The following is a 16,062-nucleotide window of genomic DNA, read 5'->3' on the forward strand; positions in this document are numbered from 1 at the left end:
GTTAGCATCCTTACCCCCTTGTCTTTGTCCTTTGTCCCTAGGCTGCACATTCTTTGGGAAAGTTATCAATTGCTAGGTGCCAAATAGCCCTAAATTTGAAATGTGAGATGTACTTTTTAAACGATTACTTGGTAATGCTAGTAGGAATTTTAATTTCCTCAGCCCAGTGAACTTTCTTGAAACAGCAAGAGATGTGCTGGTGTTTCTTGTTCCAGGAATCAACCTCTGCAGGCTGACATTTAAGCAGGGCAATTTCTGTAATGTGGCATTTAAGGAGTATTAGGAAACAGAGCATCTCCAAATAAAGGCTGCTTTACTTGCACTTACTCATCTCTCCTTTTAGGAGTTCAAGGCCAGGCTGGATGCAGGCCTGAGCAGCCTGGTCTAGTGGAAGGTGTCCCTGCCCATGGCAGAACTTGATGCTGTTTAAGGTCCTTTCCCACCCAAACCACTCTTAAGAGTCTCTGACTTGTTTTAACAAATTTTTCCAACAAGTGACAGACTGTGTACAGTGGTCAATTTTTGGAAGCTATATCTTGATTGTATTTAAATCTTGCACTGATAGAACAGCTTTGGAAAGGAAATGGTGTTTGCTTCCGTGCCCTTTTGCATGTCACTAGAAACTTTGAGTTAGTCCTCAAAGCTAAGCTGATTTCTTGACCAAATTTGATAAAGGTACTTCATTATGCTCAGAAGGCTGGAGAGGGGAAATCAGTTTGTAGGTGAGGGATTATTTGTAGTCCCTCTTTTTTAGCTACCTTTGCCATATAAGAGAGTGAATTTTGGTAGTATCAACTGACTAAAGTTGAACTAAAAAAATTTGATTAAAATGGTGCCATAAATTTGGATTCCTGAAGGTCTTCCAGATCCTAGAATTGGTTGTTTGGGTTTTTTTCCCTGTAGATTGAAATAATTTCATGTGCAATCACTTCCTAATCACCTCCAATTAGGAACAATAGTGAAAATTTATCATAGAGAAGAAATTATCCATCACTCAAGTATTTTGGGGGATGGAAGACTGATTCCTTATCTAAGTCTTGGAAGACCTTTGGTATTTTCCATTGTTACAGGGCTCTTTTTGCCATGACTGTTTTCTCCAAATGAATTGTTCTCATGGAGGAGTTTAAACTCTGGGTAATTATCGTTCTTCGTTCCAAAAGCTAATAAAAACAAAGCTCAACAGTATTCAGTTCATGGCCTATGGAAAAACTTGGGTGTAACAACGTAGAAAAACAAACTTTTCTGATGAGGCCAGGAAGCTGCGATCACATTTTCCAGTTTTTACTGTGTGTGTTGGTCCTAACTGGGAATGTTTCCTATTGAACTGAATTTTTCTTTCCCGCTTATATATTGTAATTGATTTTTTTATCCATGAACTGTAGACAGAAGTGGATTGTAAATGTCAAAGATACTTGCATATGATTTCAAATACAAGGGAAGAATACTCTTTTGTAATATTTTATAGGGATGTGTATTGTTTTGTGCTCTTTGAGACTGATAGGATTTGTTTGTGTATTCCAGTAGTTGGCCAAAAGATACTCTGGGAATGCTGCCAGTGTATAACCACGTACACTACAATTTGATATTTCATACAGACCCATTTCTTTGAATTAGAAGGCTTTTCTTTCTTGCATTTTTTTTTAAGTGTACCTCCCTCCCTTCCCTTTTCCAGCCTGTACCACCTCCTAGTTTCTCAGGGTTCCTATGCTTTCTGGTGTGTCTGTTGCCTGTAAACATTCTGGATAAGTTCTGATGTAATTTTTTTTCCTCTGAATTTTTCTGAAAAACTGACAACCATTTTTATTGCTAATTTCTTGATAATGATTGAAAATTAAGAGTTAGATTTGGCTTGTTGCATAAATACATGTTTATCTATGTTGCTGATGTCAATGCTGCAATTTATTGCAAAAGTGTTCAGAGTGGTTGAGATGGGTATATGTCAATCAATACACCAGTCAAGGATCAAATCACCAAGGGAATCTTGTGTGTTTATCCAGGCCTTGGTGGTTTTTATAACTATTCTTCATTTGAGCTCAGGGTACGAATAATGGGCCACTGCTTTAACCTTGGAAGAACCTTTCTGTAAATTCTTCTTTAGGGTTTTAAAGCTTCCTGTGGTGAATACAAAAAAAATCAAATCCTAAAGCAGTAGCTGTTGTTTTGAATGGATTTTTTTTTTTAACTGACTGAAGGTGACATAGCTTACTTGTGGTGGTTCTTTCCAAGTGTAATTTACCCTGAGCTTATGAGAAGATTGGTTATGCTCTTTTAAAGAGTTGAAGGAAAGCATTGCTATATACTTTTCTTATTGTTAAGTACTGTGTATTCTGGAGTAATGCCATGAAAAGGCCATAGCAGTTCCTGAACTGGTGGGAAGTGGTAGTACTGTAGCCTTTCATCCCGTAAGAACGGGCACCTGGCATCCAGTCGGGGGCAACCCATCCTACTTCAGCTTGGTAATTAGACAGAAATGACAGGATCTCATCCTCTATTGTGGTTCCAAGTTAATGGTGACTTTTATTGTCCTTCCTCTCTGCTGTGCCACTCATGTATTTGCAACAAGAGCCCTCTATGTTTATTAAAATGGCAGAGGCAGTTGAGAGGAGAGCATCCTGTCAAAAACTTAGCCATATGGTTGAGATGTACTGACACAGCTTGTGGCGCAATGTGCAAATAAGTCCCAGTTCCACAGCTGGTCAGAGGCAGCCCTCTCCTGCAAAAAGTAACAAGGTGCACAGAGGTGATACTCATCTTTCCCTTTCATGTTTGAGGCTCAAAGGCAAGGTATTTTCTTCCTGAGGTATCATGGAATTATGTGGCATAAGGACTGCCTGTAGTGTGCTGGAATGGGTTATCTTAGAGTGGGACTTTCCACTGGAGGAGTGAAGAGAGAGTGAAGCCTACTGATTAGAAGGCCACACCCTTAGTGCCTGGAAACAACACGGCAATGTGGTGGGATCAAAATGTGGTTGACACAGCCCTTCCTTTTAAAAACACTGTCCTATCAGCTTTTGTCCAAAGTTAGGCGTGCTTCTCTGAGGCAATTCTGTCTTTGCTGTTATGTTCCCCAGTTATGACTGAAGTGTCAGAATATATTAAAAATAGTAATTGGAACTGAGATATTTGATGAAGAGTCTTTTGTTACTTTTAAAAAAATTTTATATTTTGAGCTTTTGTACATCTAAAAATAATGCTAGCATGGCTCATCTTAGTCTTGTGAGAAGCAGTTTCCTTTCCAACCTGTATTACCTTCTGTTTTTCTAGGCCACAGGTGTTATTGCCCCATGTCAGGCCAAATGGCCTGTTTTCTGTATTGTCAGCTGAGATATCACTGAAAGGAACTCCTTCCTCTTTTCTGTCTAAATTAGGAATATGTGTGCTTTGTTGAGGTATGAATGTCTTGTCTGCTTCCAATTTGGTTCACATGCAGGTGCTGTTACTCAAAGGTGTTGTCATGCAGCGTTCTTTTTGATGGACTCTTTCTTTTTGCAGTATTGACTGGCCTGCCCAGTGAAAACCTCAGCTTTCTGTGAAGCAAAGTTCCTTGCTCATGGGTGATGTTAATTTAATTACATCTGTTAACAAACATGGTTTTGAGCAGTTCTGATTACACTGCAAGAACTTGTTGGCAATGAAGAATAATAATTCATGCTAAATTTCTATAGGAATCCTCATAGCTGCTTCTTATTTTATGCTGTAGATTTATTTTCCAGATTCTAATTTCCAACACTTTCACCATCTGGTGAACAGATATAGTAAAAACAGTCCTCAAATACGTCATGTCTTAAAATAGCAGGTGAAAGCTTGATCTTTTAGAAAGAGATTGCCAATTCCAGTGCCTACTCTAATGACGGTAGCTAATGTAAAATGAAACCTGATAGTTTTTGTTGGAAAACATCAGAACATGTGTTCCACTTTTAGCTCCACTGAGATGATTTTTGTTTGGCTCTTTGGCTGTCACATAAATAGTTGGATTTTTTTTAATCAGGTGTAGACATATTTTCCTGCCAAGTACACAAAAAGCTAATAAGAACTTGCACATGTTATGAATGCTGTAGTACAGAATTTTATACTGAGAACAAATTTTGTCTTCTGAATAACTCATTCTTCTTTATGGTACTCCTAAAAAATACCTGCTAAAGAAGTGATGTGAAGGGTAAAAAAAGAGATTGCAGTGATTGAGTGTGTTTGAATGGTTGAATATTACTCCAGAAAACTTGTGTATGGAGATGAAAGCATTCTCCATGTGGTGCCTGAGGAAATGTGTCCAGGAGGGATGTTTGTCACATGAGAACTCCATGTCTTGTGTGGCTGAACATCTTTGACAATGTCCTTTCCTTTTTCCACTGCTTTGGTGAGCCCTGCACTGCCTGGGGTTTTCACTCTGTTCTCCTTTAGCAGCTGTGGATGGCAGTGAATCATCATCTTCTTTCAGTCTGTCACCTGAATTAAGTAGAGTTCTTAAAAAAAACATTCATTGTTCTTTCCTCTAGGATTTATAGAAACCAAGTAAGCCAGGTGCTCATAGGCAACCATACAGGAATTAGGTAATGTTAAACTAATGTCTTTTGGCTGAAAAGTTGATCTTTGTCTGCTTTGTTGTGTTGCCGCATAGATTTTGTCAGACCCGGTATGGTGAAGAAATGCAGAACTCCGATTAAATAGTAAAAAACTCCAGTATGGGTGTTATTGGGCAGCAGGAATGCTCAAGATTATGATATATGTTCAAACACGTTATAAAATGGGTGTAGATTTTCAAAGTCAAACTGCAAAACCTGTTAGTTAACTACTAAAAATGTCCCTGTCTTTAAAAAATACAGTTTTGTTGGAGTTTCTGAGATTTTCATCATAGTTTTAGGAAACCTTTATGCATACTGAGTCTGAAGGTTATGAAGAAGTATATGTAGAAAACTGAAAGCTGCAGAGTGACCTTTTAATTTTTTTGCACCTGTGGCATAAGTGTAAATGTGTTTAATAACTTGTGCTCTAGGCACTGCTGTAGCGCATATGTTTCTCAAGATGGAGAATTGCAAATTGCTGTCAGACAAATGCAGTACACAGGGTTATTGAGATGTTAGCAGTTATTGCTGTGTTTTCCTTAAAAGTAGAAAGGCAAACATTTATTTGTCATAAAAGTATGGTGTGCTATAAACAGTTACATACAGCCGTACAGCATAAGTTATAAAAAATTATAGGAGAAGCATTACAGGGGGAGAGAATTTGGGAACTTGAATATTGATGAGAGTTTTTCTTATGGGTAGCCTCCTCTGAGAGTATTAATTTAGTATACGGCTTCATTATAAAATTAATAATATATAAACAAAATAATGCTTGCTTTGCCACATGCTTGTATTTTATTTATGCGTGCACACATGGTCCACTCTAATTAAGCAGAGCTCTTTATGGTTTATTTATTTGTTCCAGAGCGGCTGCTTAATATTTGAGAGAAACAGTAATGATGTCTGACCTTTGCAGTGGCTGTGTTAACGATGAGATGGGTTTTGCAGGAGCCTGCACGAACATTAAAAGAACAGGTTGATCTTTTCCTCCATTTGCTGGAGCATGCTCAAGAGACCTGAAAGCACAAGTGGAAAAATCCCCCACTAGTAACTGGTTAAAGAGCATTTTCTTGTGTTTTTGGGTCTCAGGAGAATATTACTGACAGGCTGAGATGAAGGGTTTAAAACTTTGATTCTTTGCATTTGGTTGTAGTCCATGTTTTCTGACCAAACCACCAGGGTAGTATTTTACTTGGTGAATAGTTGGTTTTTATGCCAATATAAAGAAAGTAACGTAAATGAGGTGGACGCCAGTCCAGGTTTTAAGTTTTGCAGAGTATGATTAGGCATGCATGAATCTTGCGTGGTGGTCTTGTGGTGAAATTTGCCACGAAACTTCTAAAAGTGTCTTATATGTAGATGCATATTTTGTTTCCTCTCCCCTTGTTATGGCCTTTGCTTAATACAGATTCCTGCGTGTTTTTACAAAAAACGTCCCCTGGGTCTTTGCCATGGTGAGGAGCTCAATGCTGGCAGTTCAGTCCCGCACTCCTTCCTGCCCTTCCCTGGTGGCCTCCTCTCCTAGTTCTGTGTTCTTCCTCATTGTGTATTCTGTGTGCACAGTTGGTGTCTGATGAGATTCTAGAGTTTATTTGTGATAAGAGTCAAGTTTATTGCATTTGTTGTTATTTACTTATATATGCTAATACCATACGTTTAAAAATGCAGAAAAATTTAAAAAGGAGTGGAGAAACAGATGGATACCTGTGTATTCAGATGGTAACATTGTTCTCTATAAAGCAATGTTTGTTTTATTTATCAAAGGATTTGTTTTAAATATTTATTTTAAATGTTTGTTGTATTTATAAAGGGATTTTGGTTGATACAGGCATTTCTGGGTGTTATTAGTAAAGATGATTAACTGTATTAAATTCTTATGTTGTTCTTCTGTGTAAGCTCTGTGTATGTGTACGTTCGAAGTTAATTTTCTCATAATGGAAGATGCAATTTGTGGTCTATTCAGTCATTCGTGTTTTTGCTAATTAATCATGAATCATCTATTGGAACAGTGTATTTTTTTTTCTTTAGTTAGGTATGGCTACATCTTTGTTAGAACTTTGCCTGCACAAGAACTCTTACAGTGCTGCAGCATATGTAATTTTTTTCTGTATCAGTAGGCTTTATGTCATATCTTTTGTTTCCGATTGACATTGCATCTGTGTTTTTCTCTGTCATTATAAGTGTAAAAATCTCCTTTCAGCATAGAAGTATATATGGTAGTTACCTCAAAGTACTGGTGCACTGCATAGGTTTGTACATTATCATGCCTTTGGTGGCAAACAGGTGGCCATTGTCTTGCTAAGGAATGCAAGCTAATGGTATGTGCTTCTTCCAGCCGGAGTGGGTGCAGATCTATACTAACTTTTCCCCTTTCTCCTTTCTCCGTGCTGGCAGTGCCAGGATCATTGGGACTAGGTAGCCTTCCAGGGTTTTGTTTTGATAAAAAGAGGATGGAGGCTTGGAGAACTGCTGAGTTATCATTCACCTTCCATTTTTTACAAAAGATTATTCTTTTTCTGTGTTGCATAATAGATTGCTTATTTCATGAATTTTCACCTTCTCCCCTTTTTGCCCCATGTTTAAGTCTGAGAGTAGTCAGGCTTCAGTGTATTTCAGACACCCACATCCCACCAGATTATTTCAGTGAATGGACTGCTAGAGCAGCAAAAAGGAAAAACAAAACATTGAGGTGGGGAGAAAGGCATTTTCTGAAGCTGTGTTTAAAAACATCAGTGGAAAATAACTGCATAAAGTGAATTGTTTTCTGCTTGGGTACTTCTGGTGGTGTAAGAGAAGAGTGTTTGGTTTGAACTTTACATAACAAGTGTGAGTTATGGGTTTTTGAAGTCTGCTGATTGTGAAATAAGGAGAAAACTGATAATAGATACATTGATCTGCTCTGTTAGGGTTTCATGTCTTGTGATGGGGCAAAGCTGCCGGTAAGACATTCCACAGGAGGATGAGACCCTTTGGCAGGGAGAGAGTTGCACTGCAGATATGACCAGCTGAAACCAGCCCTGTGGCCACCTCCTGTCCCTGCTTGGAGCACTGGAACAACCTGATCCTCTTGCAGCTGTGGCAGGGATCAGGAAAACGAGCCTGTGGCTGGTGTGGCAGGCGATGCCTGGTGCCACTCTGACTGAGCTGCAAGGGAAACGGCGTTAAGCTGGGATAATGTTCCAGCCTCATCCTGGCAGCTGACAGCATCACCTCTGAGTCTTCTTGCTCCAGCTGGCTCCAGGAGAGCAGGAACATATAAGTTTATGCCTCTGACCTTAAGTGAGGACAGTATGCAACTTGCTGGTTGCTGCCATGTTGCCAGGACAACCTTTGTATTTATCCATTTATTTCCAACTTCAGTCTGATACATCCTCTGCCCTCTCCATTCTTGAATGGTCTATTCAGCACTGGTGGGTTTCAGATGTACCTTGTGTAGCAAACTATTATTTATACAGGGAAAACATCTTACATCCCTCTACCGAAAGACATTAGAGAGAGCTCTTGGATTTGGAATTTTAATTGGTGTGTATCTATGCATGTCCATGCACAGGTATTAAATGTAGCTCTTGTTTGTGCATTTTATGCTGTTAATGGAAGGGATATTAACGTTCTCTAGTTCTACCAGAGCCATTTAAACTCTTTTCCCTCCTTTCCCTGATATTCCCATGTCTTTTGGGGGATTTGCTTGAATGTTTAAGTATTGAATGTTCATACATACCTGTAATTATGGCCTAAATACTCCTCTCAGTTTTTTTATAAACATAAATTACTTCTTGCATGTGTGAATAATACATCTTGCTGAATACATGTGCTTTAATCTTTGGGAATTTATGTCCAATTTAAATCACAAATTGTAAGAGACAGTAGAAAATCTTTGGTAACATTGTTTCACAGCAGAGATGTATTTTGAAATGTGTCAGTAATAGAACCTTTTCTGTAAACAGTGACCACATATTTTTTGTTTTTTTCCATCTAGCTGTCCCATTTCCTCCAAGCCACCGTCTCACAGCTAAGGAAGTGTTTGATAATGATGGAAAACCTCGTGTGGATATCTTAAAGGCACACCTTATGAAAGAAGGGAGACTGGAAGAGAGTGTCGCTTTGAGAATAGTAACAGAGGGAGCTTCGATTCTCCGCCAGGAAAAAAATTTGCTGGACATAGATGCACCTGTCACAGGTTAGTGTGGAGTTTATGGTGATGGAGAGGAATGGTTGCTGGCTGGGACATGTTTAGTAATGCATTAGTGTACGTGGCCTCCTAAGGCACTGAAAGGCAGCTTGAAAATCAGCTGTTCTCTCCAATACTTGATTCGCTCTTTGACTGCTGCCACTGGATAATGGAGGCTATCAAGCAGCTTGTAGTTTAAAGGAAAGGATTACCTCTGCTGAGCCCTTTCTGTTTCTAAGGCAAAAGAACATTTTTAGTCTTTAGGAGAAAATTAGAACTACTTTCTGAAACTTGAAAAGTTAGATGGCCTTTTTCACCAAGTGTTAATTCTCTAATTTTCTAGATGTTATTTATCATAGTAGGACTGTTAAGACATACAGACAGCATTGGGCTCTGGATGTCATGAAGTTCAACAAGGCCAAGTGTAAGGACCTGTACATGGCTTGGGGCAGTCCCAAGCACAAATAAAGGCTAGGCAGAAAATGGACTGAGCAGAGGTGATGAGAAGGACTTGAGAATGTTGGTGGAAGCTCAGCATGCCTTGGCAATGTGCACTTGCAGCCCAGAAGGTCAACTGTGTCCAGGGCTGCATCAAAAGCAGCATGGGCAGCAGAGCAAGGGAAAGGATTCTGCCCCTCTGCACTGCTGAGGAGACCTCATCTGGACTGCTGCATCTAGATCTGGGGCTCTTGACATAAGGAGCCCATGAACCTGTTGGAGCAAGTCTGGAGGAGATCCATGAAGATGCTCAGGGTGCCTGGAGCACTTCTCCTCTGCAGACAGATGGAGAGATCTGGGGCTATTTAGCCTGGGGAAGAAAAGGCCTAGGTGAGATCATACAGCACCTTCCAGTACCTGAAGGGGGCCTACAGGAAAATGAAAGACTGAATTCTTACTGAAGCATGTAGTTACAAGGCAAGGGGAAATGTCCTGAAACTGATAGATGGTGGGTTTAGATGAGATATTAGGAAGGAATTCTTTACTATAAGGGTGGTGAGGCACAGGTTGCCCAGAGAAGCTGTGGATGCTCCATCCCTGGAATTGTTCAAGGCCAGTCTGGATGGGGCTTTGAGCAGTGTGGTCCAGTGGGACTTGCCCTGCCATGATATAGGGGTTGGAACTAGATGATATTTAGGGTCTCTTCCAACTCTAACCATTCTGTGACTCTGTGAGGGAATGACAGTGTCAGATTTAGTGGAACTTCTAATTTAGATGCTAAGGAAAATAAGAAGTGTGGAAATAAAAATAGAAGTTTGTGTTGCCTGGAGGATTAATGAATTGTGCCAGTTGCAGAGCCCATCCTGCCCTTGACTATCAAACACTACCACCCACTCATTAATCCTCAGGAAATGCCTTATTTTTGAATTTCCTTCTCTTAATTGTCTCCTGCCTCTGCCTGCATTCTGAATGTATGAATGCATTTGCTTGCTCTGATGTGTCTCCTCCTATATTTTATTGTTGCTGTTGGATATGAATGCCTTTTTGACAACTAATTGATCTGCGGCATAGAAAACTAGCTGAGGAAAGAAGATACCTGATTCTAACCAGTGTAAACTATGAAGCCAAAGTATAAAACTTGGTTTAAAAAGTCAGTTCCTTCTTTCACTTTCACTTCTCGAGACCCCTGATAAAAGCACATGAAATTTGCTGCAGAGGAAGGGTTACTAGTTTTTGTTAGCAATACTGGTAGCAGTCACCAAAAACTACGTAGAAATAATAAAACCTTCATTTTCAGGAAACCTTCTCTGAAAGTGAATGCAGTGTCTGGACTAGAATGATGCACATTTATTAAAGCTTGTAATTTTAAAAATTGCATTCAACTAGACGATTGTAGCTTGACCTGGAGAGGTAACGTGTATAATTTTTTATGTAATAATTAGCTTGTCATGCTGCTGTACAGTTCTGATGGAAAAGATGTCAATCATGTTGCAGCTCATGGATGAATAAAGAAAACAGAATGAATAAAAGGATCCCTAGTTGACTGAGAATAAAGTTCTGCAGATTTTTTTGACACTTTGGGATATATGGAAGAAGTTGTAGATGTGCAGTACCCTTGTCCATAACTGAGTGGCAGACACACAGAAAATTCTACCTTTTTATGGATGTTTTTTTAAAGTGTGATTTTTTTACTTTTTTTTTTTTTAATCCATTGAGATATGTAGACTGTGGGAGGACAACTTTAGTGTTCATAAGCCTGTGTTTAATGTTGTCTCTCTCTCTTTAATGTTTCTCTTAAAATTTTTTCTTAAATGCATTTGAAGGTGTTAGAATTGTTCCGAATTGTATTTTGGGGATTAATCTCCTGAAATTTACCCCATTGTATAACACTGGTGTAATATAAGTCTTTGATTCTTTTTTTCAGTTAAACCTACACCTTTCTTTGTTCCAGCTTCTGAAATTATTCTCAGAGTGGTTGTGATACTGCAGCATTCTTCAGGGTGGCTGGTAGCTATGTTCTTTTAAGACAGCATAGGAAAGCTGGGCTCCTGATGCGTGTTAGCAGGGTAGCTGAGAAGTGATAATCTTCTGTATGAGCAAACATGAAAGCTGTAGTTATGAAAGTGATCATCAAAAGAAGGAAGAACTTAAATTATGAGGGGGAGGTTGAGAAAGCTTGTGAGGCATGTTGTTGTGGGCCTGACAATTTTCTCTGTATGAGTAGTAAGACAGCAGGTGACTGGATAAAGAGAATATAAATTGACTGATGATACAGTGGAAGTGCCAGGTATACAGGCAGTCAGGAAATAGCTATGCAGTAGACGAAAGCTTTTTTCAAACACTGGGAAGAACAAACAAAACCACTGATAGAGTGGAGAAGAAAATAAATTTTAGGTTTCATACAAGAGAAGCGGTCTTGTTGATGAATGACAGTCATAAACCACTAATATGGGATTCTTCGTGGGAGAGGAATTCATCTTTTAGAAATATATTCCTGTCATTGGTTTATAAGATAGGGATCATGAAAAAGAAGGAAAATAGAAAAGTGCAACTGTAGAGTAATAGTATTCTGGATTATTAGTGTGATATACTTGATAAATGTTAAAGAATATGAAAAGTTGTTTATTATAGCCATCCAGTAATTCGAAATTTCACATTTGTTTGTTTAAGGGGTGGTAAAATTGTTCTCAGAAGAAGTGTCAGAGTTCTGTTTATAAGTAAAGTCATGTGCAATGAAGTGGGTACATACAAAGCCTGAATTTGTGTGAGAAAATGATAATTGGGTGCGAGTCATGCAAGAGCCTTCATGTAATATGCACAATCAATTATTTTGCATTTATGTATAAAACTACTTTGTGACTGTGGTTAGCTGGAACCATCAATGTGATTGCCATTTGAATGAGTGCATTTTATTTTCAAATTTGGCAAGATTATAAGCCTTTTGAAGTATTCCTGGTGAACCCATTTGCTGAAATTCTCATAGTTTGCTCCACACGTGTGCGCGTGCACAGTTCACTGCAGGTCTGACTTACAGACACAGTGAGCTGTTCCTGCAGTTACACTGGGCTGCCTGCTGTTACTGGGTAGGAATATGAGCAGAGCTTGAAATAAGAGACTCCAAGTGCTCTGCTATCAGGACTCTTCTTGCATCTTGGAAGTGTTGAGGCAATGTTGTCTTGACTGACTTCATCTGTAACCACTTCACTTGGAGAAATGCAAACTTCATTTGAAGTCTGTGTGTTTAATGAGGTTGATTTACCACTAGACTACAGGTGAAAAGATGGAAAGATGTCTTCATGGCAGCCTTAGAATTTCTGGTCCTGTATTATGTTTGTCACAGTATAATGACACAGGAAGAGATTGGCTCATTTTTAATGTTGTTTGTTTGGTTTTTTGTTTGTTTGTTTGGTTGGTTGGTTTTTTGTGGGATTTTTTTTTTGTTTGTTTGTTTAGTTTTTACTTTTTACTTTTTAATTTTTTTTTTAATTTTTTGTTTGTTTTGTTTTTTGTTATTTTTTTGTTATTGTTCCAGAAGCCTAGGGAAGTATTTCTCTGAACCACTCTGATGGCAGTATTTACTGAGGTCACACTCCAAAGTACACTTGGGAATGCCAGATTTATAATTGACTGGGTAGCTTTTATTACAGAGGTTTATTACTATACAGACTGATTTTGGGCAAGTGATATACACTGCCCTTTCTTTGAATGGTGACTGGCTGCATGGTTTTATGGGCTCTCACTTGCTGCTTGGGTACTGACCATTCTTAACGGCATGCCAAGCATGTGTCCCTTTGACTTCAGTGCATGGGTGACTTTATACTTTAATGTATACCTCCTTATAAATGACATAACTATAGGATAGACCTAGAACTGTAAAGTGATGTATTTATCTAATATCTATCATTGTATATCTTTGCTTGTACCTTTTAGATTATTTTCCTTGAGGATATTGTTAGATTTACAGATACTGAATGAAAATAGCATGATACCTTTTGCACATATGACTGCACAAGTGAATAAGCTTGGAAGATGTATGTTGGTGCTTTAAGATAAGTCTTTTTTTCCTTGTTGATAGGTATTTTAAAAGTAATTAACGTGTGCTTTTTTCTTGTCACATTTGACGTATCTCATTTTTTGTGCTCAGTATACATACCTTTTAGCTAGTTCTGTCCATCAGTACTAACAAGAGTCTCCTCCAGTAAACTAAGAACACGAAAACCTAACTCATGCACATCTTTATAAAACTGTGCTTTTAGTATGTGCACTGAAATGTAATGTATGAATATTATGGAGGCAGTTGTCTGTGTACAGATGTTCTCAACTCTGTTTGTGTGATTGCCCTCCCAGCCACATCCATGACAGTCGTTTCTGGCTTGGCTGTAGCCAGGCTATGCGCAGGCACAGGCCCCAGCATCTGTTACTCCTTCATTTAGAAAAAATGGAAAATAGGTGAAAGCAGCATATACTTTTGGTCTAAACCTTTGCATGCTTCACAGAGGATGTCCTGACACTGTGCTAGCCCGTGTGCAAAGCTTTCTGAACTGCCAGGTGCATGCAGCTTGGTAGACGAAGTGAGGAGAGCGTCAGGGACGACAGAGTAAAAACTTATTCTCGTAATGTAGGAAGTGTCTCAGTCTCTGCAGCACTCCTTGGCCATGTTGTTTTCTTCTACTAGTCCTTTTTTTTTGCAGCTTCTGTGTTTATGGCTGTGGTAGGTACAAGGAACCCACTGTTGTTTGCAGAGCCTTCCTTGCTATACCCTTTGCATCACATGATGTCATATAAGGTGTTTGTATCCAGTACGTTTGGAAATACTAACCTTGGGCATGCTAAGGGGAAATACACCCACTTGCACTACTATTGCAATGTCTTTGGGTAAAAAATTCCACTGGCTTGGTTGATGCCACAGTATTATGGAGATTCAACTTAAATACTTGAATTGCTTGTAATGTTCTGTCTTGGTTTAGTTTTTCATTTCCCGGCCAATGCACCAAAAATGTTATAGTTTGGGTTTGCCAATTGTAATATATTTACCTTTTATTGTGAAATAGAATTAGGAGTAAAAGTAAAGCAGGCCTAAAACTGAAAAGGGAAAAAAGAAAAACTTTATTGACAACACAAAGAAAAATAAAAATTTAGAATAGATCTTCAGACCAATCCCTCTTTCCCCTTTGTCACAGCTTAACAACATACAGAGACACTTCAGTCAATTCCTTACTTAAATAATCTTTTACAGTTCACTTTAGGGAGAGGAGTTTCTTCTTGTTCGGTTATAAGGATCTTTTTCAAGAGAGGAAATAAGCAGTTCTCTCCTGACTTCACTTCTTTCATGAATAGCAGCTGCCCGGGATCTGCCATCATGAATCTCCTCCCACTTCACAGCCTTCCCAGAGCTGGGTTGTGGCTCATGTTAAAGTCATGGGGTATTACTTTTAAGGATGAGCTGCTCAAAGGCAGAAGTTCTCTTCAGCTCACTTCTCTCTGTTCATACTTCATTCCCAGGATCAGAGATCCCCCTTTTTTCCTCGGGGCAAAGGGTCTTCCAAAACACTTTACACCTTACTTCACCCCTCCATGTCTTTCTCCATGGTTTAAAGGAATTTTTTAGTAGTAGATAGTAGTACAGTCCACCCCTATAACTTACAAAAATATGTTTCAGCCAACCTTCATGGCATCTCCTCATTCTCCTTCCATCTAGAAACTTAGCTCTTGCTTCACTGACTTTGGTGCATCCTTTCTGTTCTTCTTCCTCTCACCCAAGGAAGGATGGAAAGTCTGTGAGTCTTATCTGAGTATTGGAAAAGTTAAAATCTCCCCCAGAAGTTGCAGGGGCTGTGCCAGGCCATGCCGGAGCTGTGTCAGGATCTCAGGGTGCCCAGGCCACGCTGGAGGGGCAGGACGAGAACTGCAAAGTGCACGCAGAGGAGAAATGGGTGCCAAGGCCGTGTGTCCATGGCTTTCCCCCGGCGCTGCCCGCCCCCAGCTCCAGCCGCAGCCCGGGGGTTCTCCCTCTGCCCTGCCCAGCACACAAAGCCCTGGGGGCTCTCCCGAACCGGGCCCGGCTGCCTCCCCCCAGCCCGTGAGGGCGGCCGGGCGGGCTCGGCCACCCCAGGGCTGCTCCGAGCCAGGGCAGGGCAGGGCAGGGCAGGGCCCCCCGAGACACGGACACACCGGGAAAAGGGCCAGGATCTCAGCGATGGGCTCGGCTTCTTTTGGTTATCGGGGCTCCCGGTTGGAAACGGGGCCCGGCAGCCTCCCGAGCCCAGCCCATGAGAGGGACCCGGGCCGGGTCGGTGTTACCTTGGGAGAGCATGGAAAGGCAAGAGAGCTTTCCCGGGGTTTACTTGATTCAAATGTGATCCACGGAGCGAACCGACTTTTCCAATCGGTTTCTCAGGCTGTCAACAACTAAACCAGCCTCCAATTGGTCCCATCAATTCACAGAGGAAGTTCTCATGGAGAAAAACTTCCTAGTGCGCCCTCCCCCCAGGTGCTTTCAAGGTAAAACCAGCACATGTTTGTGTCTTGGTGCACACACAGTTTTTGCAATTCAAGCTCAAAATTGGATGAGAGGGAAAAGGTTGTAGGCATTTGTAGATAAGCCTGCTTGGGAACAACTGTGACAACTTGGGTGACCTTTGGGCACTTTCGTGCATTGCAGGTCCATAAAAACTACAAAGTCCTTTCAGGCCAGCGTGTGCCTTTATTATCTCTGAGGCTTCCAGATAGTCTCTGGGTACATTATTCCATGGAATGGTAGGGTGTCCTGGGCCTGAATTTTATTTCGTGTTCCACAGATATTTCTGCTTTGCCCAGTTTCTCTCATTTGGTGGCACAAAATAATATTAGTAGGCTGCTATTGCTGTGCAAGCTAAAACTTTATAAACAGCAAGAATT

The 16,062-nt window shown here is 40.1% G+C and overlaps 1 protein-coding gene across 4 annotated transcripts in view; it reads left to right on the forward strand.

The window, feature by feature from the left end:
• PPP3CA (protein phosphatase 3 catalytic subunit alpha) overlaps positions 1–16,062 on the forward strand; it is a 170,430-nt gene that overhangs the window by 60,506 nt on the left and 93,862 nt on the right. For all 4 annotated transcript variants that reach the window (XM_062493819.1, XM_062493817.1, XM_062493816.1 and 1 more), the window contains exon 2: positions 8,536–8,736. In XM_062493819.1, the coding sequence (XP_062349803.1) occupies positions 8,536–8,736 (201 nt within the window). The remainder of the gene's footprint in view (positions 1–8,535; positions 8,737–16,062) is intronic.

The sequence above is a fragment of the Cinclus cinclus genome, chromosome 5 (genome assembly GCF_963662255.1).
Source record: "Cinclus cinclus chromosome 5, bCinCin1.1, whole genome shotgun sequence".
Lineage (NCBI taxonomy): Eukaryota > Metazoa > Chordata > Aves > Passeriformes > Cinclidae > Cinclus > Cinclus cinclus.